Genomic DNA, 27,564 nt, shown 5'->3' on the forward strand with positions numbered 1-27,564 from the left:
AAAAAAAAAAATTACAGTAATGATTATGGCAAGCACCAGATCCTTTCCATGTTTAAATCTGAGAACGGCACCAACTTACCTACGGTTCCACCTGCCACCACAGTATAAGGTCACTGAAGGGGAAGATTCAGCAGACATTTTAAGCTTCTTGGATTGCTAAGGCCCTGGCCTTAGTAATTATAGAGAGCAGAGACGGAAGAGAGGTAAGGTAGCAGAGTGGTATAGAGCTGTGGGACTGGGATGGGGGAGAGGCATGGAGAAGTAGATGGAGGTCGAGAGCACTGGCTTAGGGACCCTGACTCCTGGGGGTTCACACAAAATACCTTTCTTAATAAGGAATCCCGATTTTGAAGCTCCTAGGTTGGCTCTGCATGCAACTTTGTTCTTGGGTTACGGCGACAGTTTCTGAACTCTGCTTGGTAGAACCGCAGGCAGGCAGGGGATAGGGGTAGTATCTCAGGCCATAGCCTTCCCCATCCTGTATCCCTGTTGCCTGGGAGTAGCCCCAGTCCTATTCACACCCCATCCACCTTCGCATCCCGTCCCGCCTCCAATCCCACCCCACCATTAGCAAAGCCTGAGCTCACTTAACACTGAATCCTCCGTTGGCCCCTCCTTCCTGTCCAGCCCTCTTTTTCCCCCAGGGTCCTTCCAACTCCCGACTCTGTCCTTGACCCAGCCTTGAAGTCTGGGCCAGGCTAAAGCCACAGCCGAGCTTCCACCTTCCTCTTGCCCTAAGGGGCATAATCCTGCTGTGACTTCTGTCTCAGCAAGCATGGGATCGGGTCTTCCCCGCCTCCCAGAACCTCAAGAGCTGCTGTGACTCAGCCCAGCACCAACTCCTTTGGGGACCCCTTCCACAGTACAATTGTTTGTTGTTGCCGTGCAACAAGAAAGGGGGTGCAGCCACCGCACCTACTGTCAGCTCGCGCCTCAGAAACCCAACAATAAAACCTCGGCGTCAGAACGTAGATCCCGCCGCTGGTGCCACTCCTGCCGGAAGCCGAAAATCACGTTAGGCCTGCACATAATATCGCGAGATTTGCCGGCCGCCCGGCCTGCACTGCGGCGTTTCCCGCGCGGACTACCTCAGTTCCCGGTCGTACGGCGCGGCCTGTCGTACTGCCGCCGGCGCCACGGCAGTCATGGGGTTCCTGAAACTGATTGAGATCGAGAACTTTAAGTCGTACAAGGGTCGACAGATTATCGGACCATTTCAGAGGTTCACCGCCATCATTGGACCAAATGGCTCTGGTGAGATAAAACTGGCTGCGGCCCTGCTTACGTCCTGGCCTGGACCCCCTATCCGGTGCTGGAGTAGTGCAACTCGGCCCATGTAACCTGAAACGTCGAGGACCCTTACGGGTTTTTTGCACCTCCACAGGGGGTTCTGCCGGAACCCGCTCTCCCCGCGCGGACGCTCTAACTCGTACCCCTACCAGGTGTCACTTGCGGCTTCCTGCGCGGCCTCCGCCCTGGCCGAGTGGTACTGGCCTAGCTGCCCGTTACCCCGCCCACTTCCCCCTCCCGCTAAAGGAGGCGCGTCCGGAGCCAGCTGCCCGCCAGCTGCCAGTCCCCCGCCACGCGGCTCCCTGCCGGACCGGCCCGAGCCGGCTTCCCAGCCTTATTTGACCCTCTCCGGAAAATGTGGGGACAGGTCGTAGTTCTCCTGTGGCCCCGGTCCCAAATGGTGCACTTCTGTTTCAGCCCAGCGTCCCCTCCTGCCTTGCATTGGTATACTCTTTTACGCCTCTTCCAAGGCGCCACTTTTGAATTTCAGACCTAGCGCTCCGGTCTTTAGAGTGCTTGAGGTCTCGATCCGACCCCCAACCGCTATATTAAAGGTAGTTGCCTCGAACTCGCCCCACCGAAACCGTCAAAAGCCAAAACTCATTGTTTTACCAAATTTGTTGAATGCTTATTGTTTATCAGGAGTTTTTCAATTTCAAGTTGTGGAGACAGTGGAGAATAGAATAAACCAAGTCTATGCTCACAGGGAACTTATATTCCAGAGGGGAAAGAAGATAAAGAAGGAGAAAATAAGATGGTTTTAGGCTGTTGTAAGTGCTATGCAGGAAATGAGACAGGTGGATGTGATAAAGTGACTTGGGTGTTGTCTTTAGAAAGGGCGGTCAGGTAAAGCCTCTATTTTGTATCTTCCTATCTCTAAACGATACATCATGGATTTCTCTTACCTCAGATGTTCATTTGGAATCTTGCTATAGTCTTCCACCCCAGAGATGTTCTAGCTGAATCATAGCCTAAGAGGCTGCCCTTGCTGAAGTAACACATACTGAGTACCTTCCTTGGCGTCTCAATGTCTCAACAGTGGCACTGTTGACATTTCCAGCGAGATAATCCTTTGCTGTGGGACGTGCGCCGTGCATTGCAGATGTTTAACAGTATCCCTGGCGTCTACCTGCTAGATGACAGTAGCACCCCTACTCCCCAGGCATGACAATCAAAACTGTCTCCAGACGTTGCCAAATGTCGCAGGGGGTGAGTGTGACTCCCCCCAACCCCCAACTTGTTTGAGAACCACTGGCCTGGAGGACTAATGCTCGGTGACCACCCAGTTTCCTAGGGTTTTGGTGTAGTGGCCCCTGTTGAAAGAGCTAGGATATACCTCTTGGCATTCAGTCCCCTCCGCATTAGATTTGTATTCTTAGCTGTTCTGAAAAGGGCCGTGGCACTCCCCCACCTGCCCCCGTTCTTCAAGGTCCACCTCTACAAGGCATTCCTTTAGTCCCTTTGCTGAATTTCTCTTCCTCTGTGGCATACCGTAGACACTTGGCACACATTAATGTTTTAAGTCCTGTATTGATGGTGTCTGTTTTTATATCTTCACTGGTCTGTGAGTACCCTAAAGCAGACATTCCTTGAAAAGTTTTACTGGTGTTCAGTCCATAATATATATTATAAAAATGTTTACAAGATTGATTGTGATTAGAGAGGCCTGTGGTTGTGAGATGTTTTTGTCATCCCTGGAAATGATGGGAGAAGCCTAAAGGTTGGATATTGGTTCCTAAAAGACTGACTCCTGGTCTGCATGATGTGCTAGTTCTGCTGTGATGAGGGAGACAAGAGCTGAGTCCAGACTTGTGTTAGGATAGGACTCATTAATTAATTACCTACTGTGTGTGTCAAGTACTTTATTTATTGGGACCCTTTTCTTTTTTTTTCTTGAGGTAGTCTCGTTCTGTCGTCCAGGCTGGAGTGCAGTGGCGTGATCTTGGCTCAGTGCAACCTCTGCCTCTTGGGTTCAAGGATTCTCGTGCCTCAGCCTCCCAAGTAGCTGGGACTACAGGTGTGCGCCACCACACCTGGGTAGTTTTTGTATTTTTAGTAGAGATGGTGTTTTGCCCTGTTGGCCAGGGTGGTCTCAAACTCCTGGGCTCAAGTTATCTGCCTGCCTCAGCCTCCCAAAGTGCTGGGATTACAGGCATGAGCCACTGCGCCCAGCCAAGGGACCCTTTACGTAATTCTCAAAATGACCCTAGGAGGGAAATGCCAATAGCTTCGTTTTATACATGAGGAGACTGTGGCACAGAGGTGTGATAACTTGTCCGTGGTTCTCAGAACCCATGCCTGTGCTCCTGCCATTCCAACAGAGATGTATGTGCCACACATATTTTTAGACCTGCGAGTTGTGGTTTTTTCATTTTTTTCCAGGCGAGGGAATGGAAGGTCAGCTAAGAAGTAGTGAAAGTAAGATCTGTTGGTTCTAAGCCCAAGCTTTTTTTTTTTTGGAGACAGAGTTTCATTCTGTGGTCCACGCTGGAGTGCAGTGGTGGAATTTTGGCTTACTGCAGCCTCTGCCTCCCAGGTTCAAGCTATTCTCCTGCCGCAACCTCTCAAGTAGCTGGGATCACAGGTGTGTACCACCACCCTGGCTAATTTTTGTATTTTTGGTGGCGATAGGGTTTCACCACGTTGGCCAGGCTGGTCTTGGACTCCTGACCTCAAGTGATCCACCCACCTCAGCCTCCCAAAGTACTGGGATTATAGTCGTGAACCACCTCATCTGGCCATTTTTTTTTTTTTTTTTGAGTCAGTGTCTTGCTCTGTCATTAAGGCTGGAGTATAGTGGCACAATCATGGCTCATTGCAGCCTTAACTTCCCGGGCTCAAGCAACCCTCCCACCTCAGCCTCCGGAGTAGCCAAGACAACTGGAATGTGCCACCATGCCCAGTTAATTTTTGTATTTTTTGTAGGGACAGGATTTTGCCATGTTGCCCAGGCTGGTTTCAATCTCCTGAGATAAGTGATCTGCCCACCTCTGCTTCCCAAAGTCCTGGGATTACAGGAGTGAGATACCGTGCTCAACCTAGTCATAGTCTTACACCGTCTCCATGGAAGGACTTGGGCTGCTTTTTTATGGCTGAGTAGAAAGGTGTTGGAAATCAGATCTTCAGTTTGAAGTCATATATAAGTTGTTTAAGGAGAATCTTGAGATAGAAATTATAGAGACTAAACTGTTCCTCCTTATCCACCAGCCCATCTAAACTTTTTTTTTTTTTTTGAGACAGAGTCTCCCTCTGTTGCCCAGGCTGGAGTGCAGTGGCGCAATCTCGGCTCACTGTAACCTCCGCCTCCTGGGTTTAAGTGATTCTCGTGCCTGAGCCTCCCGAGTAGCTGGGATTACAGGCATACACCACCATGCCTGGCTAACTTTTGTATTTTTAGTAGAGATGGGGTTTCACCATGTTGGCCAGGGTGCTCTCAAACTTTTGACCTCAGGTGATCCGCCTACCTTGGCCTTCCAGAGTGCTGGGATTACAGGCATGAGCCACCGTGCCTGGCCTAAACATTAAAAAAAAAACCTGATTTTTTGGCCAGGCACAGTGGGTCATGCCTGTAACCACAGCACTTTGGGGGTCCAAGGTGGAAGATCTCTTGAGCTCAGGAGTTTGAGACCAGCCTAGGCAACATAGGGAAACCCTGCCTCTATAAAAATCAAAAAACTAGCTGGGCGTGCTGTCTCATGCCCATGGTTCCAGCTACTTGGGAGGCTGAGACAAGAGGATCATGTGAGCTAAGGAGGTCAGGGGTGCAGTAAGCTGTGATCCTGCTACTGCACTCCAGCCTGGGCAACAAATAAAGAAATAAGGGCTGGACATGGTAGCTAACCCCTGTAATCCTAGCGCTTTAGGAGGCCAAGGTGGGTGGATCACTTGAGGTCAGTAGTTCGAGACCAACCTGGCTAACATGATGAGACCCCATCTCTACTAAAAATATAAAAATTAGCCGGGTGTGGTGGCACGCACTTGTGGTCCCAGTGATTCGGGAGGCTGAGGCGGGATAATCACTTGAACCTGGTAGGTGGAGGTTGCAGTGAGCCGAGATTGCACCACTGCATTCCTGCCTGGGCCATAGAGTAAGACTCCATCTCAAAAAATAAATAAAATAAATAAATAAATAAATAATATCTTTTTTTCAGACTCTAAATTGAAGAAAGTAAAAACTAACTCTACTACTGAAAAGATAGCCACTGTTAATGTTGAAAACCTTATTTATTTGAATAGCTGATACATGAACATGGCATGCAATTTTAAATATCCTTTAGAATATACAGTAGTAAAAACAAGACTCCCTTTACCCTAGCTGTTTAGTTTCTTTCTCAGCGGCAATTACTGTTGCACTGTTTACATGTTCATATATTTGTTTCCTATGCCTTCTCCTCTCCTCCAACTATATTATGAAATTTTATAAGCACATATTTGCAAGCATTAGTCATCTGGAAGTAAATTACAGACTCAATTACATTTCACCCCAAGTGCTTTAGCGTTCACCTCTTAAAATCATCATTCTCCTGTACTACTGCTATTTAATGATCACAGCTAAGAAAATGTCCTCATGTCGTCAATTATCCAGTTTATATTTAAGCTTCCTTAATTTGTTTCCTAAATGTCTTTTTGTTGTTTTGGAACCAGAGTTGACTCATAATTTGTGCACTGTTTGCTTATGTCTCAGAAATCTCTCATGGTTTGGAATGGTTCTCTCAACCTTTCATTTTAGACACTTTGTTTGTTTGTTTTTTGAGACAGAGTCTTTTTCTATCGCCCAGGCTGGAGTGCAGTGGTGCAATCTTGGCTCACTGCAACCTCTGCCTTCCAGGTTCAAGCGATTCTCCTGCCTCAGCCTTCCGAGTAGCTGGGACTACAGGCACATGTTACCATGCCCGGCTAATTTTTTGTATTTTTTAGTAGAGACGGGGTTTCACTGTGTTAGCCAGCATGGTCTTATCTCCTGACCTCATGAACCATCTGCCTCAACCTCCCAAAGTGCTGGGATTACAGGCATGAGCCACCGCACCCAGCCGACACTGACTTTTTGAAAAGATCAGGCCATTTGTCTTGTAGAACATCCCACGTTCTGTGTTCATGTTAAGGTTTCCATGAGGAAACCTTACTATATTCCTCTATATTGTATTGCTGTATTTCCTAGAAACTGGAAGGTAAGTCTAAAGGCTTTTTTAGGTTCAAGTTAGTCTTGCTCTGTCACCCAGGCTGGAGTACAGTGGTGTCCTCATAGCTCACTGCAGCCTTGAACTCCTGAGCTCAAGCGATCCTCCCTCCTCAGCCTCTTGAGTAGCTGGGACTACAGGTGCATGCCACCAGGCCCAGCTAATTTTTAAAGTTTTGGTAGAGATTGGGTTTTGCCTTGTTGTCAAAGCTGATTTCAAACTCCTGATTTCAAGCGATCTCCCTGCCTCGGCCTTCCAAAGTACTGGGATTACAGGTGTGCGCCACTATGCTTGGCCTGGGTTCTATTGTATAGCTTCTGACTGCTATACAGTAACTGCAGGAGGACTGTTTTTCTTAAGCCTTTGACCCAGAGCTTTGGTTGTGCTCAGTCTTTATGGGAGCAGAGGAGTAATCTCTCCTCCCATTAGTTTGAGTACTGAGTGATTAGGGGACATTCTTGTTAGTCTCAATATCTTTATTCCTTTTCTTCTCCTCTTTATCCTGACTTTCCCTCTACTGCCTTGTCCCCTCTTCCCTTAGGTAAGTCAAATCTCATGGATGCCATCAGCTTTGTGCTAGGTGAAAAAACCAGCAACCTGCGGGTAAAGACCCTGCGGGACCTGATCCATGGAGCTCCTGTGGGCAAGCCAGCTGCCAACCGTGCTTTCGTCAGCATGGTCTACTCTGAGGAGGGTGCTGAGGACCGCACCTTTGCCCGTGTCATTGTAGGTGGGTGAGGCTTGCCAGAAGGCTCTCTTTGGGTCCTGGGAGGTGGCTAGACTAGTTGACTGGGACAGGAAGGAGGCCTGACCCTTGCCAACTCATGCATTGTTTTGTAGGGGGTTCCTCTGAGTACAAGATCAACAACAAAGTGGTCCAGCTACATGAGTACAGTGAGGAATTAGAGAAGTTGGGCATTCTCATCAAAGCTCGTAACTTCCTCGTTTTCCAGGTGGGCGGTTTTAACAGTTGTTGGCTATCTGGTTTTTGCCAGACTGTGTCCCATCCCTACTGTGCCTGCTTCATCTCAGGCTTTATCATCTCTCCCTTGAACTAATGTAGCACCTTCTTCACTGACCTTCCCGACTCAAGTATGGCCCCTGAGCCAGGTTCATCTTATGAGGACACACATTTGTTTTGTTTTCCCTCCCTTTTTTACTTAAAGCATTTCAGTGATTCCTTATTGCCTTACAGTGGTGGTTCTTAAACTGTAGTCTCCACACCAGCAGTATCAACATTACCTGGGAACATGTTAGAAAATGCACATTCTTGGGCCCTATCCTAGACCTCCTGACTTGGAAGAAACTGTGGGGTGGGGCAGAGCAGTTTGTGTTTTACCAAGCTCTCCCAGTTATTATGATGCTGGCTGAAATTTGAGAACTATTGCCTTAGGATGAGATCCAAATTCCTAAGCCTATCATTTGGGAAATATCATCATCGAAATCCAAATACCATCTGCATGCTCTTCTCTTCCAGCCTTGCACTGCAGCCTACTTAAACCATTTATGGTTCTGCAAATTCACCTGCTTTCTTTGGCCTACAGGTCTTTGCATATTAATTTACTTCTACATGGAATAACCTTTTCTTTTTTTGTTTTTGAGACGGAGTTTTGCTTGTCACCCAGGCTGGAGTGCAGTGGCACGATCTCAGCTCACTGCAACCTCCACCTCCCGAGTTCAAGCGATTCTCCTGCCTCAGCCTCCTGAGTCGCTGAGACTACAGGCACCTGCCACCATACCTGGCTAAGTTTTGTATTTTTGCTAGAGACGGGGTTTCACCATTTTGGCCAGGCTAATCTTGAATTCCTGACCTCAGGTGATCCTCCTGCCTTGGCCTCCCAAAGTGCTGGGATTACAGGCATGAGCTACTGTGCCTGGCCACTTTTTGTCTTTTATTTTCTTGATTAGTTTCCTCCCATCTTCCAAACTCAGCACAGATGTCACCTTTGGGAAGCCTTCCGAGATAGCTATCCCTGTCAGTCTCCTACCCCCAAGCTTCATTTTGTCCTTTTCATGTGCTGTTTCTGTTACTGCACTTAACACTGTGTTGTCTTTGTGTTTATCCCTTCCCTTTGGCTCCCTGTGCTCCACAGAGGGCAAGGAATTTGTCCTCAAAGCCCAGTGTGAAATGTGGCACCAGGGGCGTGGGAGAGAACGTCAGTGAACTTTTTTGGATGAAGGAGTGGAAATGGGTAAGGTGAGCTGGGCTGGCTGGGGTCTGAAGTGGAAGAGTATTTCGACCTTTACTAGGGTGCTGTGGAATCTATTGCCATGAAGAACCCCAAAGAGAGGACAGCTCTATTTGAAGAGATTAGTCGCTCTGGGGAGCTAGCACAGGAGTATGACAAGCGAAAGAAGGAAATGGTGAAGGCCGAAGAGGACACACAGTTTAATTACCATCGCAAGAAAAATATTGCAGCTGAACGCAAGGAAGCAAAGCAGGAGAAAGAAGAGGTAGGTGGCCAAGCTACCTCTTGGACCTGAGGGACCAGGATGGAGCCAGTGCCTTATCGATGCACCCCTGCCACCATTCCCCTGTTTGCACAGGCTGACCGCTACCAGCGCCTGAAGGATGAGGTAGTACGAGCTCAGGTACAGCTGCAGCTCTTTAAGCTTTACCATAATGAAGTGGAAATTGAGAAGCTCAACAAGGAACTGGCCTCTAAGAACAAGGAGATCGAGAAGGACAAGAAGCGTATGGACAAGGTGGAAGATGAGCTGAAGGAAAAGAAGAAGGAGCTGGGCAAAATGATGCGGGAGCAACAGCAGATTGAGAAAGAAATCAAGTAAGAGGTGGACCTGGGCCTGCAACTTGTGGGAAACCAAGAGGCCGTGCTGTTCATTAGGGTTCCTCCAAGCCCGCTTATTTCTCTGTTATTTTCCTGACTTGCTTTTGTAAGAACCAAGCCCATTTCTTGACTTGCAGTTTAGACAAATGGAATATTTAAGCAATCAGGCCCTGGGTAGACAGGTGCTCAGATGAGGGAGAACTCAAAAGGGGTGGTGGCCTTGCCAAGAAAGAGGAAGCAGTGTGAGGCCAAGCCAATGGAATGGCTGGAAGGCCTTCCTAGAAGAGGAAAACAAGCTAGAAGTTTAAAGGATAGGAATTTGAAAAGGTTAGATCAGACAGGGGCCAACTAAGTAAATACAGGATGTTCTTGGGAGTTGCTAATGAGTGTCCTGGCCTGGGTTGAGGCAGAGTTGGTAGCTTTTCCTTATGGAGTGGCTAGAATGCCAGGGTGAAGTCATACCTTCCAGAGAGTAGTCAGACTGCCCCTTTTTTTCAGCATCTGTGGGGCATCATGCCCTTGTTCTTTAATTCCCTGAGGTTGGCTCAGGGGCTTAAGCTCCCTTTTGGGTAAAAAGCCTGGGAACCCTCCCTTCTTCCATAATGTTCACTGGTTTCCCCCGCCCCTCTGGCAAAAGGGAGAAGGATTCAGAATTGAACCAGAAGCGGCCTCAGTACATCAAAGCCAAAGAGAATACCTCCCACAAAATCAAGAAGCTGGAAGCAGCCAAGAAGTCTCTGCAGAATGCTCAGAAGCACTACAAGAAGCGTAAAGGTGACATGGATGAGCTGGAGAAGGAGATGCTGTCAGTGGAGAAGGCCCGGCAGGAGTTTGAAGAACGGATGGAAGAGGAGAGTCAGAGTCAGGGCAGAGATTTGACCTTGGAGGAGAATCAGGTAAGTTCTGGAAGGGGTTGGCAGGAAGGAGATCCCCTGGGCTGACATCTGCTGACTTGGTCATCCCTGTTCTCTTTCTCTGTCCCTAACACAGGTGAAGAAATACCACCGGTTGAAAGAAGAAGCCAGCAAGAGAGCAGCTACCCTGGCCCAGGAGCTGGAGAAATTCAATCGAGACCAGAAAGCTGACCAGGACCGTTTGGATCTGGAAGAACGGAAGAAAGTAGAGACAGAGGTGGGCTACAGTTATTATGGTTGATGGTCCATAGAAAAGGAAGTACATGTTGAGCATCCTAAATCCAAAATAATCCAAAATCTGAAAGATTTCTGGTCCCAAGCATTTTGGATGAGAGATACCCAACGTGTAATGATGGTCTTTTTTTTTTTTTTTTGAGACACTGTCTCATTCTGTTACCCTGGCTGGAGTGCAGTGGTGCAGTCTTGGCTCACCACAACCTCTGCCTCCCGGGTTCAAGCGATTCTCCTGCCTCAGCCTCCTGAGTAGCTGGGATTACAGGCACCCGCCACCACGCCCAGCTAATTTTTTTTTGTATTTTTAGTAGAGCCGGGGTATCTCCATGTTGGCCAGGCTGGTCTTGAACTCCTGGCCTCAAGTGATCTGCCCATCTTGGCCTCCCAAAGTGCTGGGATTATAGGTGTGGCTCAGTGCCTGGCTGATAGTCTTAATGATAATGACAGTAGCTCACATCTGTTGAGTACTTACTGTATGATAGGCAGTGTTCTTTACATGTATTTACTCATTTAATTCTTCATCATTTGTAATTACTTTTATGGAATGGCTACTATTACCCTATTTTACAAATGAGGAAATGATGACACAGAGTAATTTGCCTAAGGTCACAAGGAGTTATTGTTATTTTTGAGACAGGGTCTTTCCTCTGTCATGCAGGCTGAAGTGCAGAGGTGCAACCATGGCTCACTGCAGCCTCGGCTTCCCAGGATCAAGCAATCTTTCTGCCAGAGCCTCCCAAGTATCCAGGACTATAGGTGCTTGCCACCATGGCTGGCTACTTTTTTTTTTTTTTTTTTTTTTTTGAGACAGAGTCTCACTCTGTTGCCCAGGCTGGAGTGCAGTGGCTTGATCTCAGCTGACTACAACCTCTGCCTCCCGGGTTCAAGCGATTCTCCTGCCTCAACCTCCTGAGGAGCTGGGACTATAGGTGTGTGCTGCCACGCCTGGCTAATTTTTGTATTTTTTTAGTAGAGACAGGGTTTTACCATATTGGCCAGGCTGGTCTCGAACTCCTGATCTCGTGATATGCCCGCCTTGGCCTCCCAAAGTGCTGGGATTACAGGAGTGAGCCACTGGTCTCAGCCCCTATGTCTACTTTTTAGTAGGTCTCCTATATTAGTGACAGATTTTCCTGGACTGTTGGGCTCTTGGATGAGTGGTCACATAAGGGGTGTTACTCAGGGCCCCCATGGTCTTGGCGTAAACTTGTGCAGCCCCGATGATGAGATATGTTTGTTTCCTAGGCCAAGATCAAGCAAAAGCTGCGAGAAATTGAAGAGAATCAGAAGCGGATTGAGAAATTGGAGGAATACATCACCACTAGCAAGTATGTAGCTCTGCCACTGTCCCCCTTACTTCTAAGACTGTTCTTGTGACCCTGCCTGTCCTGCCCCTCTTCACACAGGACCTCCAGAGCCTCTCTGAGCCAGGATGTTTTCTCACCAGCAGGAGTAATTCCTATGTGCCCTCACTTTGTAGGCAGTCCCTAGAAGAGCAGAAGAAGCTAGAGGGGGAGCTGACAGAGGAGGTGGAGATGGCCAAGCGGCGTATTGATGAAATCAATAAGGAGCTGAACCAGGTGATGGAGCAGCTAGGGGATGCTCGCATCGACCGCCAGGAGAGCAGCCGCCAGCAGCGAAAGGCGGAGATAATGGAGAGCATCAAGCGCCTTTACCCTGGCTCTGTGGTAAGAGCGGAGAGGGAACTCATTTCCTGAGCACTTAGACTCACTGTCACATGATTTTCCTAGCAGCCCTCTGAGGACAGGGTTGCCAATCCCATTTTTATCGTTGTGGGAATTGAGGCTTGGAGAGGTTTAAAAAAGCAGCACTTCTAAGTGGAAGAACTGCAGTTCAGACCCAACATGTTCTCCTAAGCACATGTTCATTTTTTTTTAAATTTTTCAAATGAGTGCCTGTTATACTAGGCACTCATGTTCTTTTCATCATACCAATTGCATCTTTCTGAAGGGTTTGTCTTGCTGTGTTCATGCCTCTGGGAGGGGAATTGGAAAACCAGGGAAGATTTTGGAAGCAGATGGGGCCACAGGGCTGGAATTTACTCTCCCAGGAAGTAGCTCTGCACAGTCTTCTATATGGGCTCCCTTGGCATGTACTAACCAGCCCAGTAGCTTTTAGGGACACCCTGAGCTTTATCAGATCTCTTGATCTTTTGGCCTCTTTCACCAAATCCTGAGTTCCCAGGTTCCCTGAATATTATGCCATACTTGGGTTCAATTTAGTTGGGTTCCACAAAACTCTTCTGGGCACTGCTGGGGAGATAAGTATGAATTAGAGTCAGTCTCTGCCCTCTTATCTGAGAGTTCTTAGGGAACCAGGCTTGGCTTTGGAGGCTGCAGGAAAGGAACTGGTAAAAGATATTTATTTTGAGATGGAGTCTCACTCTGTCGCCCAGACTGGAGTGCAGTGGCGCAATCTTGGCTCACTGCACACTCCACCTCCCAGATTCAAGTGGTTCTCCTGCCTCAGCCTCCCAAGTAGCTGGGATTACAGGCGCCTACCACCATGCCCAGATAATTTTTTTGTATTTTTAGTAGAGATGAGGTTTCTCCATGTTGACCAGGCTGGTTTTGAACTCCTGACCTCAAGTGATCCGCCTGCCTTGACCTCCCAAAGTGCTAGGATTACAGGTGTGATCTGCCACACCCGGCCGGATTTATTTTGCTAAGGGCCTAAGAGAATTTGAAATAATAAATATAAGATATTTGGCATAGTGCCTGGGTGGCAGCAGTCTGTAAAATGGTAAATGTGAGGTTTAGAAAGCTGATTTTGGATTCAGACACGACTGCCTGAAGTCATTGCTTGGGAGCCAGAATAGGCTTTTCCTTTATAGCATGGGGGCTGTGTTCTGTGAGACAGGAAAAAACCAAAGTGTTTTTTCTACTCTCACACAACCAGCACAACACTTCACTTCTGACACCAGAAGTGTGGGGGTTTTTCCTCACACACCAGCAATTCTCAAGCAGACACCAGCTGGGTGACCTATAATTCAGTTCAGCTCTAACACTATTTATCTAGAGATAGCATCAGATCCCACAGGTTAGGGGCTCAGTCTAAGACTTCAGATGCCAGTTGCAAGTCTCACGTTGTGACTTGTGGTTCTGACTGACCTGTAAATTACAGTTCCCGAGAGTCCCTGCCTGGGTTCAATTTATTTACTAGAGCAGCTCACAGAACTCAGAAAAATGTTTTACTTACATTTACCCATTTATTATGAAGGATATTACAAAGGATACAGAGAACAGCCAGATGGATGCATAAGGCAAGGTATGGGAGAAGAGGTGTGAAGCTTCCATGCTCAATCTGGCAAGCCACCCTCCAGGTACCTTCACACAGGGGCTTCATTATGTAGTCATGATTGATCAAATCATCAGCCAATGGTGATCAGTTCCACCTTCAGGCCCCTCTCCCCTCCTGAAGGTTGTGGGGGTGGAGCTAATAGTCCCAAATCTAATCATGCCTTGGTCTTTCTGGTAACCAGCCCCTATCTAGAAGCTGTCTATGGGCCTCCAGCCATAATACGTCTCATTAACATGCAAAAGACACTGCTCATTTCTGAGCTTCTAAGGGTTTTAGTTGTGTGTCAGGAATTCTGGTGTAGAAGACTAAATATGTATTTCATAATACCACAGTCCACTCTGGTCTTCAAGCACAGATTACTTGCATCAGAACAATCATGTAATGTAGAAAGAGGCCAGGAGCAGTGTGGCTCATGCCTGTAATTCTAGCACTTTGGGAGGCCAAGGTGGGCGGATCACCTGAGGTCAGCAGTTCGAAACCAGCCTGCCAACATGGTCAAACCCCTGTCTCTACTAAAAACACAAATATTAGCTGGACATGGTGGTGGGCGCCTGTAATCCCAGCTATTCGGGAGTCTGAGGCAGGAGAATCGCTTGAACCCAGGAGGCAGAGGTTGCAGTGAGCCGAGATTGTGCCACTGCACTCCAGCCTAGGCAACAGAGTGAGACTCCGTCTCAAAAAAAAAAAATGGTAGAAAGATACTGGCATGTTAATAGAATCACGTTCAGTCATTAATAATTAGTCCGTGATATCATATGAATATGTCTCCTAGGGCAAGGCCATTCAGCTTTGCAGGCTTCTATTCAATCTCATTAGGTTCCAAAACCAGGAGTGTTCTCAGCAAACATAGCTTCACACTTTCAGGCATCTGGGATAATTGTGCTAAGAGACAATATCATCTCTTGCTCTGAACCTCTTTTGAGGTGTTAATGTAATATTGAGTTTCCCTCATTACATAACTCTCATTTCTTTACCTCCCTTCTCTTACCCAAACTTTTCCACTTTTGGAAGGGACATTAGGATTGGCCACTGTGCTGGTCTAGAGTGCATGCAGCCATCTAGTCTGCAGTTGCCTATTCCTCAGTCCATACAGTCCCATTCAGATAGGGTAGGGTTACGTAGGTACAGAACTAGTGGTCTGTTTTGTTGTTGTTGTTGTTTTTCTTGAGACAGAGTTTCATTCTTGTTGCCCAGGCTGGAGTGCCATGGCACAATCTTGGCTCACTGCAACCTCCGCCTCCTGGGTTCAAGCGATTCTTCTGCCTCAGCCTCCTGAGTAGCTGGGCTTACAGGGGTGTGCCACCACGCCTGGCTATTTTTATTTTTTATTTTTTATTTTTTTTGTATTTTTAGTTGAGACAGGGTTTCACCATGTTGGCCAGGCTGATCTTGAACTCCTGACCTCAGGTGAGCCGTCTGCCTCAGCCTCCCAAAGTGCTGGGATTACAGGCATGAGCTACTGCGCCCAGCCCTTTTTTTTGTTTGTTTGTTTTGAGACAGGGTCTCATTATGTTGTCCAGGCTGGTCTTTAACTTCTGGGCTTAAGCGATCCTCCCACTGCAACCTGCCAAGTAGCTAGGATTACAAACACACACCACCATGCTTGGTATTAGGTTATCTTTACCACTAGGCAATACAGTTGCATTTACTTCGTGATTTAGATTTTAGTCTATCCCCCTTTCCACACTGGGAATTAGGATTCTTGAGCCAGCTCCCAAAAGCCTCATGCTTCAGTTTTCCCTTCCTACTTTACTCAGTATGGCCGACTCATTGACCTATGCCAGCCCACACAAAAGAAGTATCAGATTGCTGTAACCAAGGTTTTGGGCAAGAACATGGATGCCATTATTGTGGACTCAGAGAAGACAGGCCGGGACTGTATTCAGTATATCAAGGAGCAGCGTGGGGAGCCTGAGACCTTCTTGCCTCTTGACTACCTGGAGGTGAGGCTTATTGGGGATTGGGTCAGGCCAGTGTTCAATGGCCCCTCCTCTAGTACTCCATGTTTGTGTTCTGCCACTGACTGAGCTTCTCCCCACAGGTGAAGCCTACAGATGAGAAACTCCGGGAGCTGAAGGGGGCCAAGCTAGTGATTGATGTGATTCGCTATGAGCCACCTCACATCAAAAAGGCCTTGCAGTATGCTTGTGGCAATGCCCTTGTCTGTGACAATGTAGAGGATGCCCGCCGCATTGCCTTTGGAGGCCACCAGCGCCACAAGGTGTGGATTCCCTTGCCCAGGTTGGAGCTGGACAGGCTTAACACTGGAGATTCATTTGTTCAGCTTCTCCCCCTCTTCTCTCTTCCCCCTGCTGTGTTTAGACAGTGGCACTGGATGGAACCCTATTCCAGAAGTCAGGGGTGATCTCTGGTGGGGCCAGTGATCTGAAGGCCAAGGCGCGGCGTTGGGATGAGAAAGCAGTTGACAAGTTAAAAGAGAAGAAGGAGCGCTTGACAGAGGAGCTGAAAGTAAGTCACAGGCAATGCTGTTTTTAGCAGTGGGGGTCCTAAGCCTAGGTCGGCCACCACCTTACCACCTAGCCCTTCTTTCTTTTTCACTTCAGGAACAGATGAAGGCAAAACGGAAAGAGGCAGAGCTGCGTCAGGTGCAGTCTCAGGCCCATGGACTGCAGATGCGTCTCAAGTACTCCCAGAGTGACCTAGAACAGACCAAGACACGACATCTAGCCCTGAATCTGCAGGTGGGGCCTGGCCTTTAGCCCTGTTCTCCAAAGGCCGTCCACACATTCCTGGCCTGTATTTCTCTGGGGGTGGGGAACTTACTTCACTTCCCTGTCTCCTCCCAGCCTGCCCCAAGGAGCCAAGTATAGCATAGAGTCAGACAGCCAGGGGTTTAGAGCTTGGCTCTACCTTGGGTATGACATTAGACAAATAATTTCACCTCTCAGTGTCAGCTTTCACATCTTTATCTGTGAATTGGGAGTTAAGATAATACCTACTCAGCTGGGTGCGGTGGCACATGCCTATGATCCCAGCACTTTGGGAGGCTGAGACAGGTGGATCACCTGAGGTCAGGAGTTGGAGACCAGCCTGGCCAACATGGTGAAAGCTTATCTTTACTAATAATACAAAAAATTAGCCGGGCGTGGTGGCAGGTGCCTGTAATCCCAGCTACTTGGGAGGCTGAGGCAGGAGAATTGCTGGAACCCAGGAGGTGGAGGTTGCAGTAAGCCAAAATCGTGCCATTGTGTTCCAGCCTGGGTGACAGAGTGAGACTGTGTCTCAAAATAAATAAATAAATGATACCTACTTTATAGGGTCATTATTGAATGAGTTAACATGTAAAGTGCTTAAGACTACTATGTGTTCAGTTTATGCTAGGTACTATTGTTGGCATAATTTGCTCATTCAACAAATTTGAATTTTTGAAAGTGAGCTATGGGCATTTCAGTCCCTGCCTGTGTTTTGTGGGGGGGCACTGTTCTAGGTATATTAATGGTTTTGTTTTTTTTTATTGAGTACTTCCCCCGACCACCCTAGAGGTGTTATATGCAGTGTATGTATGTATATATCATTTATTCTCCTTTTTCTAAGCTCAAAAAATCTAAACTGAATTCCCAAACAACTCTGGCCCCAGAGATTATAGAGCAAAGTATGGGACCTATACCTAATCATGTTTACTGTGTGCCCAGCCCTGTGGGTTGAAGCTGGCTGAACTGGATGCCAGGAAAGAAGCCATGTGATGGCTCTAGTGCAACATCATGGAGACTTGACTAGAGCAGTACTGTTAAGCCAGATTCTCTCAATTTTGGAGAGCTAGCCCTTCCTGACTGTGGGGCCAATGCGGTCAAGGTAGCTTTTCCTCCAAGGAGCCTGGTCTGCTTTGTCCTCTCAACCCATTGCCTGTAGGAGAAATCCAAGCTGGAGAGTGAGTTAGCCAACTTTGGGCCTCGCATTAATGATATCAAGAGGATCATTCAGAGCCGAGAAAGGGAAATGAAAGACTTGAAGGAGAAGATGAACCAGGTTGGTAGGGTGTGGGCCATGCCGGCGTGTGTGTCAGGGCAGGACTGGGACTGGAAGCAGGACAGACTAAAAGGGCTGGTGCCCTCCCTGGCTTCTCTTCTCAGGTAGAGGATGAGGTGTTTGAAGAGTTTTGTCGGGAGATTGGTGTACGCAACATCCGGGAGTTTGAGGAAGAGAAGGTGAAACGGCAGAATGAAATCGCCAAAAAGCGGTAGGTGGGAGGATTGGATTGGTAGAAGAGATTGGGATGCCCTTGAGCCTCTAGCCTGACATCCTTGGAAAACCAGATGCTGTCGTAAGGCAAGAATCAGCTCTTATAACTATGTGAGTTTATGCAGGTAGGCCTTAAAGAACAGAAATCAGGAGGGCAATATGGCATAGTATAGTGGTTAAGAGTGCCAGCTCTCCCACTTATATGTATTTTATTTATAAGCAAGAAATTGTAGATAAGTGGTTATGACCTAGGAAGACAAAGAATCTCTCTTAAGAAAGAGAAGTGATGGTAATGTAAATAAAAATACTGTTTATATTCACACGATTTTAAGAAAACCAAAAGCAAAGACTTTGTAGTAATGACACAAACGTGAAAAATAGATGTTTTCATAAAATTGGCTGTCAATATAATTATGTTTCTACCTGTGATGTTGAGCAAGTTCTGTCAGTCTGATTCTTAGTTTTCTTGTCTGTTAAGTAGAAGATACTGTTACTTACCTTAAAGGATGGCTTTCAGAATTCTGTGAGGTTTTTGGTTCTGGAAAATAGGAGGTACTCAATAAAAGTTGACTCTGAATGGCAAATAATTTAAAAAAAAAAAAAAAAAGAATGCCAGCTCTAAACTTGATTTCCTGGATTCCTGGATTCCAACCCCAGCTTCACAACTCATTATCTTTGGAAGTGACTTGACTTCTGTAAGCTGCAGTATCTGCAAAATGTTATAATGATACCTATCTCGTGGCATTGTTGGGAGTGTCAGGTGAAATAATCTTTTTTTTTTTTTCAGTCCCCATAGAGACTGCCAAAAATTGCCAATGCCAACTATATTTCAAGTCGTCATTGCAGGGTATTGGGAAAAGTTTTCAATTAGCAATAATCCCGCCTTGGATAAACCTCATTGGCTGTGATACTGCCACTGCACAAAGCTTTTTTTTACTTTTTTTTAGACAGGGTCTCACTCTGTTGCCAAGACTGGCATGCATTGGCAACCTTGACCTTCCCAGGCGCAAGTGATCCTCCCACCTCAGCCTCCTGAGTAGCTGGGGCTACAGATGCTTGCCACCACACCCAGCTAATTTTTCTTTTTTTGCTCTTTTTTTGTTGTTGTTGTTGTTGCAGAGATGGGGTTTTGCCATGTTGTCCAGTCTGGTCTTGAACTCCTGGGCTCAAGTGATCCTCCTACCTCAGCCTCCCAAAGTGCTAGGATTGCAGAGTGAGCCATAGTGCCCGGCCTTTTTTTTTTAACCTTTTTAAAAGGTATTTAGCATCTTACGTAGCATCTACTAAGAGCAAGAAATAGTAGTTTTTGTTGTCATTATAATGGGCAATGTGAGGTGGAGGGAGGTAGGGGATGAAATTCTTGGTTGAAAGAATAGCCAGAAGAAAATAATCTCTTTTTTCCTCACTTTAGTTGATTCATTCATTCAACAAACCTTTGTTGAGTACCTACCTTGTGCCAGGTTGTCTTGTGCTAGGTATTGGAAGGGGGACAAGGGAGATAGAGGTAAGACAGATGAACACAACACTGCTTGTACCCTGGGCTTCAGTTAGCTAAAGTCCTTTGCCCATATAGTAAATACTCATTGCTGTCCTACTCCAAGCCAGTCTCGAGGACACAGAGTTGAATCAGATGCTGTTTCTTTCCTCAGGAAACTGTAGAGTACTGGAGAAACATCAATTTCAGGACAGTGTGATTGATGGTGTAATTAAGGTAGATACAAAATACTGAAGAAATTTTCAAGGAACTGCAAATCAACAACAGAAAAAATAAAAAAACAATGACAAGAAACCCAATAGAAATGTGGCAAAGTACTTATGATAACTAATCCAATGAAAAAAGTAAGAAAAAAAAGTGACAAAGAATATAGATAGCTTTTCATGGAAAGAGAAGTTCAAGTGGCTAACAATTGTAGGAATTGAGGTCTAACCTCTTAATCAGAGAAATGCAAATTAAGAAGTCTAACAGTGTTTGGTGGAAATAAATCTATAGATGTCCTGTGTAGTATGTGAATATATATATGCCCTATGGGTGTATATACCAGAGAGAGTCTTGTCATAGGGTCCCAAAGAGACACACGTTCAGTGTTATTCATCTTGGCATAACTTGTAGTAGTGGGACATTGGTGGCAATGTAGATGGCCACTACTGGAGAAAGCATAAGTCAAATGAATATATAAACTGGAATACTGTGTAGGAATTCACAGCAAGAACTAAATTTATGGGCAGCGATCGTTAACTTACAAACCTGGTATTGACTGGGAAAAAGAATAAAATTTATAACACAATAGGTTTGTGTAAATTTTAGAACTATGACATTTTACAAGGATATGCATTTTTAAGGAATGCGTGTGTGTATGTCACTTTGTGGTGCATGTTCACAGTAGGAAAGGTAATGGAAATGGAAATTGGGTATTGAAACAAAGGGGACAAGGGAAGGGTCTTGCCCAGGCAGTGATGATAAGTGTGTTATGAACTGTGGGGTATGATTAACTCGCCTCTGCATTGGAAGTCTAAAAAGGGAGGAACCCAGCAAAGCATAATAGAAACTAGGAACCTGTTCAGAACCATCAGGAAAGGTTTTACAAAACAAGGAGTGATGACTGGAGACCTGAAGAGTGAGTAGGATTTAGCCAGCCAGGCAGCGACAGAAAAAGGGAATTCCAGGCAGAGAGAACAGCATGCTTGGAGGTGTGAGAGCATGCCTTGTTCTGGATGCTAAGTAGTTTTGAATGTCTGGAGCATAAAAACAGGGTCAGGAAGAAGGCGGGGCGGGAGTGATGAAGAGGTCAGCAGGGACCAGATCACAGAGGCCTTTATGAGTCATACTTAGGAGACTGGACATAAAATTGCATAGCTCAAAATTATAGAGTTAGTTACGTTTCATTTGGATTATGGTGGCTAATAGGTTTAAGCTGCTAGCATGACATCCGGCAGCATCTGTCATACCATATTGGGAGTTTGAGAGGGCAATTGGAAGTTAGTCCTGCCTGGCCTGCCAGTGCCTGTGTATACTGGTTGCATACTCTGAGTTTCTGAAGAGATGGAGAGGAGGACAATAGCAGGAATCTAGTATTTTCTCCATGTTTTTGTACTATCCAAGTTCTGCCCTTTAAGAGGTTCTGGGACCTTGGGGCAGAGGTTGGGATGTTGTACTTGAAGCCCTTGGGCAAAAGTGAGCTGAGTTCAGTCAGTATACCTGGTGATAATGGTAACTAAAATTGATTGAGTAGTTATGGTGGACCTGGTGTGGTTCTAAGGACTTTATACATATTAACTCATTTAAAAATCTCCCAGTAACCCTAAGGTAAGTACTGTTATTATGTCCATTTTCCCAATGGGGAGACTGAGGCCTGGAGAGTATAACCAACTTGCCTGAATCACACTACTAGTAAGTGGCAGAGTTGAGATACCAGTCTTCTTAATCCACTACATTATATTGCAATAGCGGTATACTAGAAAGAGCCCAGATTTTGGTGTTAAATCTGGGTTTCAGTCTCACGTGTGCCATTTACTAGCTGTGTGGCCTTGGGCAAGGTCTTTTACCTCTTGGCCTAAGTTTCCTCATTTGTAAAATTAGGATAATAATGCCTACTTGCAGAGCTGTTGATTAGAGGATTAGAGATAATGTATGTAAAGTACACAGAAGCTTAATAAATAGCAATTACCATAGCTGGTGGATTCAGATGGACTCTTTTATGCCTCCTTGTAGAAACGTGGAGGATGCTGGGGTCTCCAGTGTGTAAAGTGGGGATAAATAAGGTTTGGCCAAATCTTCCCTGCCTTGTGCCATGTCCACAGGGCTAGGCTGAGGAACTCAGCTTCAGAGGACCGTTTTATGTTGATATGGATGGATGAAGCAAGTTGTGACTGAAAATCAGTAACTCTGTGTCCCCGAGCCCTGGGTCTGGTTTCCCTTTCTTTCCACAGTTGGATTTTATACATTGGTTATCTCTGGCTGATTGAGATTATGAGTGATTCTCCCCCTACCTTTATACACAGTTTGGAGTTTGAGAATCAGAAGACTCGCTTGGGCATTCAGTTGGATTTTGAAAAGAACCAACTGAAGGAGGATCAGGATAAAGTACACATGTGGGAGCAGACAGTGAAAAAGGATGAAAATGAGATAGAAAAGCTCAAAAAGGTAAGGAAGGAATTAAAAGACAGACTAATAACTGGGAGGAAAAATGGGAAGAAATATGACAGAGGGATAATGTCCACAACTTAGAAATTTCTCATTTAAATCAATAAGAGAAACACCAAGACCTAAACGGGAAAAATGGACAAGTGTCACAAACAGTTCAAGAAGACATTCAAATAGTCTCTAAACACATACAAATAATTTAGTGTTACTAAAGAAATGCAAATTAAAGCAATAGTCAGATACAGTTTGTTTCCTATCACATCACAGAAAATGTGAAAACAAAGGACAATGCTTAATACCAGCCATGGTATAGGAGACCAGTATTCTTATGTAATGTGGCACCATCCTTCAAGAACCTTCAGAATGCATTTATACCCTATAACTCAGTAATACCTGAGGAGATTATGCAAAATTCTGGCAAAGCTTTATGCAAACACTTTGATGTTTATTACAAGCATTTATAGTTCCAAATTGGAAACTACTCAGTGTCCCTTGGAAAGTAGGAATTCAGCAAATCATGCTACACTCGTAGAATTATTATGTAGTGTAGTGATCTGCAAACTTTAGTAATACACAGACCCTTTTTAAAGGAAAAATATTCCCTAAGATTGCCAGTGTTGCCTTAAATCTGTGATTTACTTAAGTATATGCAAATATATATACTTAGAACACTTAACCAAATGCTGAGACAAACTTTAAAATTAAATACTAACAAAATGAGTAAAATTTAGATTAACCATGTAAATTCAGTGTGACAAATAATGTTGTTTTGCTGAAACCTAGTCACTTTACAGTGTGACTATGCTACTGACTGTTACAGCTCAGTTCTTTTGAGTTTAGCATGCCTGTGCCACCATGTATTGTGTGATGACTCAATTTTCTCACACCCTTTCTCTTTAAACTACTATGAAGCCTTTGTGCCTTACAGCATTCCCTCCTGTGGTGATTTGGTCTTCTCTTGGTTTGAATTTATTGTTTCACTTGTGTCTGCTTATGTTTGTTGCTTGTTTGTATGTTTTCTTCATTAACCCCTGATGATGAAAGTAGTCCTCTTTGGTGTCTGAAATCTTTTCTTTTTTGAGATGTAGTTTCGCTCTTGTTGCTCAGGCTGGAATGCAATGGCACCATCTCGGCTCACTGCAACCTTTGCCTTCTGGGTTCAAGTGATTCTCCTGTCTCTGCCTCCTGAGTAGCTAGGATTACAGGCACCCATCACCATGCCTGGCTAATTTTTTGTATTTTTAGTAGAGATGGGGTTTCATGATGTTCACCAGGCTGGCCTGGAACTCCTGGCCTCAAGTGATCTGCCCGCCTCGGCCTCCCAAAGTGCTGGGCTTATAAGCGTGAGCCACCGCATCTGGCCTGGTGTCTGAAATCTTAAATGCAGTTGTAGTTTGGGCAGTAAAATCCTGAGGCAAGACAAGTTAGATATCTAGATGGTTTGGGATATTATATATATATAATTTTTTTACTTTTTACTTTTGAAATAATTTTCAACTTTGCAAAAAATTACAAGAAATAGTACAAAGAACTCCTATCTACCCATCACCAAGATTAATCAATCCGCATTATCTTTTGCATTCTTTCTCTCTCTCTCTCTCTCTCTCTCTCTCTCTATATATATATATATATATGCTTATTATTTTTTATGAGACATTTGGGAGTAAGTTGCAGATATGTCCCCTTTATGTGATTTTTTTTTTCTTTCTTTTTTTTTTTTTTTGAGACAGGGTCTCGCTCTGTCGCCCAGTCTGGAGTGCAGTGGCACGATCTCAGCACACTGCAGCCTCTGCCTCCTGTGCTCAGGTGATGCTCCCACCTCAGCCTCCCAAGTAGCTGGGACCACAGGCATGCGCCACCACACCCAGCTAATTTTTGTATTTTTTGTAGAGACAGGGTTTTGCCATGTAGCCCAGGCTGGTCTCGAACTCCTAGGCTCAAGCGATCTGCTCACCTTGGCTTCCCAAAGTGCTGGAATCATAAGTGTGAGACACCCCACCAGGCCCCCTTCACATGGCTTAAGATCATAATGAAAACAAAAATTTTCCTTTTTAAAAATCAGAACATTATACATAAGGCTACGATCCCCTTTGGCTGACTATTCTCCATCCTAGTCCCCTTCCTCTTGGCAGAGGTGATTCTTCCAGACCCTTTAAGGATTTACTTAAATACTTGTACATTTACATATGTGTATTCATAGAAAATACACTATATTGTTTGTGTGAGTTTTTAAAAAAATAACGAATGCTGCTATACTGCACGTGACAAAGTTTTGATGTAGAAAAAATGCTCAAATATCATTAAGTCAGAATACAGAGTTTTAATTACAATCTAGTCTCAACTATGTAAAGTTGTCTGTAAATAATGCTGAGAGGAAATGTGCTAGAATGTTAATTGATTATCTGGCTGATGAGATTATGAGTGATTCCCCCCTAAATACTTTCTCTATACTTTTAACTTTTCTATATACACTAGGTAACTTGTAAAATTGGGATGTGTGAGAGAGGGCAACCAAATTTTAAAAAGATAAGAGGAGGCTGAGGGGTGATGGGGGTGTGAAAGCAGAGCTCATTGATGAGTGACTCCAATAAACTGCCTAGTAGGAAGGGTGGGAGCAGGAGAAGATCCCAGGGTAAGATTGGGAAAGTCTTCACCTATTATCCTGTTCCCACTGCTGGGACCAGGAGGAACAGAGACACATGAAGATTATAGATGAGACCATGGCTCAGCTACAAGACCTGAAGAATCAGCATCTGGCCAAGAAGTCAGAAGTAAATGACAAGAATCATGAGATGGAGGAGATTCGTAAGAAACTTGGGGGCGCCAACAAGTGAGTGGGTTCAGGCCTGGGGTGGGAGGACGTAGATAGAGCAGGCAGCCTGCTAGATTTGGGTCTCACCTAGCCCCTGGACCTTTTTTAGGGAAATGACCCATTTACAGAAGGAGGTGACAGCCATTGAGACCAAGCTTGAACAGAAGCGCAGTGACCGTCACAACTTGCTACAGGCCTGTAAGATGCAGGACATTAAGTTGCCACTGTCAAAAGGCACCATGGATGATATTAGTCAGGAAGAGGTGAGTATTGTGGCTGGTGGTGGGAGTGGGCTATGAACATCATTAACCAGGGATGGGGAGTGAAAGTGACCAGGAAGAGCAGTGAGAGACAGGAGGATGGTGGGCAAATGGTGAAAGGACATGAAAAGGGATGCAGGAGAGAGGAGGCAAGATGCAGTGGTGAAGGCAGGTGAGGCAAAAGGTAATAATAGCTTTGGTGTGAGAGAGAAGTTGAATTGAGAGTAGAGCTGCAAGCCAGTGAGTGGGTGGTGAGAGAGTTGAGCCAGGAAAGAATGAATTCATTCATTAACCTTAGGGACCTGAGCTATAATAGCTCTAGCAGGTGATGGAAAGGGAATTGAGTGTAGGTAGGACTGGGAATTGAGTGACATTAGCCAAGAGCAAAGGAAGACAGGAAGCTGGGGGACCTGAGGATAGCTGCAGTGAGGGAGGTTGGCCAGGAGAGGGTTGGGTGAGGGACATCAACAATGGAGAGGTGGGGAAGTTTAGTTATAGGAAAACAGAGAAACTAGCCAAAGAGGAGTAGTGGAAGTAAAGATTAGTAGCAAGGGGGAGGGAAATGTTAACTGAGAAGAGGTTTGCCTATATTGATATCTCATCTTAGACCTGGTTATATATCTCAGTCCCATGTGTCTTTCTCCTCACTTTCCAAATGGCATTTTGGTTTAATTCAGTAAAATATTTTGAATACCAGAAACGTTCTGGGCATCATGGTAACATGTGACATAATTACCCCTAATCCTAACCATAGACCTGCCAGACAGGCATTATCCCCATGTTACAGGTGAAGAAACTCAGGATCTGAGAATGTGACTTGCCCAGAACCACAATGTTAGTAAGCGGTAGACTTCAAATTTTTTTTTTTTTTTTTTTTTTTTGATGCAGAGTCTCGCTTTGTCGCCCAGGCTGGAGTTCAGTGGTGTGATCTTGGCTCACTGCAGCCTTCAGCTCCCAGGTTCAAGTGATTCTCATGCCTCAGTCTCCCAAGTAGCTGGAATTACAGGCATACACCACCACGCCTGGCTAATTTTTGTATTTTTAGTAGGGACAGGGTTTCACCACATTGGCCAGGCTGGTCTCAAATTCCTGACCTCAAGTGATTCACTTGCCTTGGCCTCCCAGAGTGTTGGGATTATAGGCATGAGCCACTGTGTCTGGCCATAGAGCTCAATTTTGAACTTGAGTCATTCTGCCTGCGAAGCCTCTGTTCCTTCTGCCATAGTGCTTTCTAGCAAAGTGCTTTCTCAAAGATTGAAGGCTGCAAAGGAGCTCCCTGTAGAGGGGCACTCATGGCCAGTCTGTTCCACTTGACTCTCCTTTGCCATTGCAGGGTAGCTCTCAGGGGGAGGACTCAGTGAGTGGTTCCCAGAGAATTTCCAGTATCTATGCACGAGAGGCCCTCATTGAGATTGACTACGGTGATCTGTGTGAGGATCTGAAGGTGAGGATCAACCACAGGGGTGGGGTGGGGTGGGGGTTGGGGTGGGAGTGGGACCATCTTCCTAGCTGTCCAGAGAGGGGGTCAGCCCATCTGGGGGCTCTGTGGAGACCATGGCTGGAAAGGGGAAAGCTGGCAAGGAAGGGGGGATTGGGTTGTGAAGTAGGGTCTCCCCCTCATATATATACACAGGCATACGCACATACCTGACACCCCAAGTTGCTCCTGCCCTTGCCTGCTATCAGTCTTCCCCTTCTAGGTGTGTATATGACTAAGTTAAGCCTAGATAACACACAGAGAAGAGACTTCTCTACAGTGAACAGATTGGCCTCAGGTGTTCCTCAGGGCCCTTTCCTCCTCTCTTGGCATTCTCTCATCCTGGGTATCACTTCACTTCCATGGCTTCCACTGCCATCTCTGTGCTAGGTCCCACAGGTACCTCAAACCCTAGCCTTCCCAAATTTACCCATCTCCTCAGTGCCACTCACGTGCTCAGCCAGAAATCTGAGCCTCATCCTTGACTTCTCCCTCTTTCGCTTTACATAGTCAATTAATTACCAAGCCCTATGGATTCTATCTCCTAAATATATATGTATATTTTTGAGATGGAGTTTTACTTTTGTTGCCCGGGCTGGAGTGCAATGGCGTGATCTCGGCTCACTGCTGCAACCTCTGCCTCCCGGGTTCAAGCGATTCTCCTGCCTCAGCCTCCCAAGCAGCTGAGATTACAGGTGCCTGCCACCACACCCAGCTAATTTTTAGTAGAGACAGGGTTTTGTTTTGTTTTTGTTTTTGTTTTTTTTTGAGACCGAGTTTCACTCTTGTTGCCCAGGCTGGAGTGCAGTTGCGCAATCTCAGCTCACTGCAACCTCCGCCTCCTGGGTTAAAGCAATTCTCCTGCCTCAGCCTCTCGAGTAGCTGGGATTACAGAGGTGTGCCACCACACCTGGCCGGGGTTCTATATTTTTAGTAGAGATGGGGTTTC

The 27,564-nt window shown here is 45.9% G+C and overlaps 1 protein-coding gene and 1 non-coding gene across 2 annotated transcripts in view; one reads left to right on the plus strand and one right to left on the minus strand.

The window, feature by feature from the left end:
• The first annotated feature begins 1,089 nt into the window (after nt 1–1,089).
• The window catches only part of SMC1A (structural maintenance of chromosomes 1A), a 58,839-nt gene continuing 32,364 nt past the window's right edge, over nt 1,090–27,564 (plus strand). Inside the window, exons 1-19 of the mRNA XM_012477284.2 lie at nt 1,090–1,254; nt 7,009–7,197; nt 7,308–7,420; nt 8,718–8,921; nt 9,015–9,253; nt 9,894–10,152; nt 10,247–10,387; nt 11,650–11,732; nt 11,885–12,092; nt 15,483–15,668; nt 15,767–15,946; nt 16,048–16,194; nt 16,290–16,427; nt 17,596–17,712; nt 17,817–17,923; nt 21,925–22,066; nt 24,751–24,896; nt 24,988–25,141; nt 26,472–26,582. Of these exons, the coding sequence (XP_012332707.1) occupies nt 1,146–1,254; nt 7,009–7,197; nt 7,308–7,420; nt 8,718–8,921; nt 9,015–9,253; nt 9,894–10,152; nt 10,247–10,387; nt 11,650–11,732; nt 11,885–12,092; nt 15,483–15,668; nt 15,767–15,946; nt 16,048–16,194; nt 16,290–16,427; nt 17,596–17,712; nt 17,817–17,923; nt 21,925–22,066; nt 24,751–24,896; nt 24,988–25,141; nt 26,472–26,582 (2,973 nt within the window). The 5' untranslated portion in view covers nt 1,090–1,145. The remainder of the gene's footprint in view (nt 1,255–7,008; nt 7,198–7,307; nt 7,421–8,717; nt 8,922–9,014; nt 9,254–9,893; nt 10,153–10,246; nt 10,388–11,649; nt 11,733–11,884; nt 12,093–15,482; nt 15,669–15,766; nt 15,947–16,047; nt 16,195–16,289; nt 16,428–17,595; nt 17,713–17,816; nt 17,924–21,924; nt 22,067–24,750; nt 24,897–24,987; nt 25,142–26,471; nt 26,583–27,564) is intronic.
• On the minus strand, nt 18,713–18,853 carry LOC135270032 (U4 spliceosomal RNA). The gene has a single exon (XR_010338251.1). It is a non-coding gene; the product is annotated as a U4 spliceosomal RNA (small nuclear RNA).

The sequence above is a fragment of the Aotus nancymaae genome, unplaced genomic scaffold (genome assembly GCF_030222135.1).
Source record: "Aotus nancymaae isolate 86718 unplaced genomic scaffold, 86718_ANA_hifiasm-v0.15.2.pri h1tg000058l, whole genome shotgun sequence".
Classification (NCBI taxonomy): Eukaryota; Metazoa; Chordata; class Mammalia; order Primates; family Aotidae; genus Aotus; species Aotus nancymaae.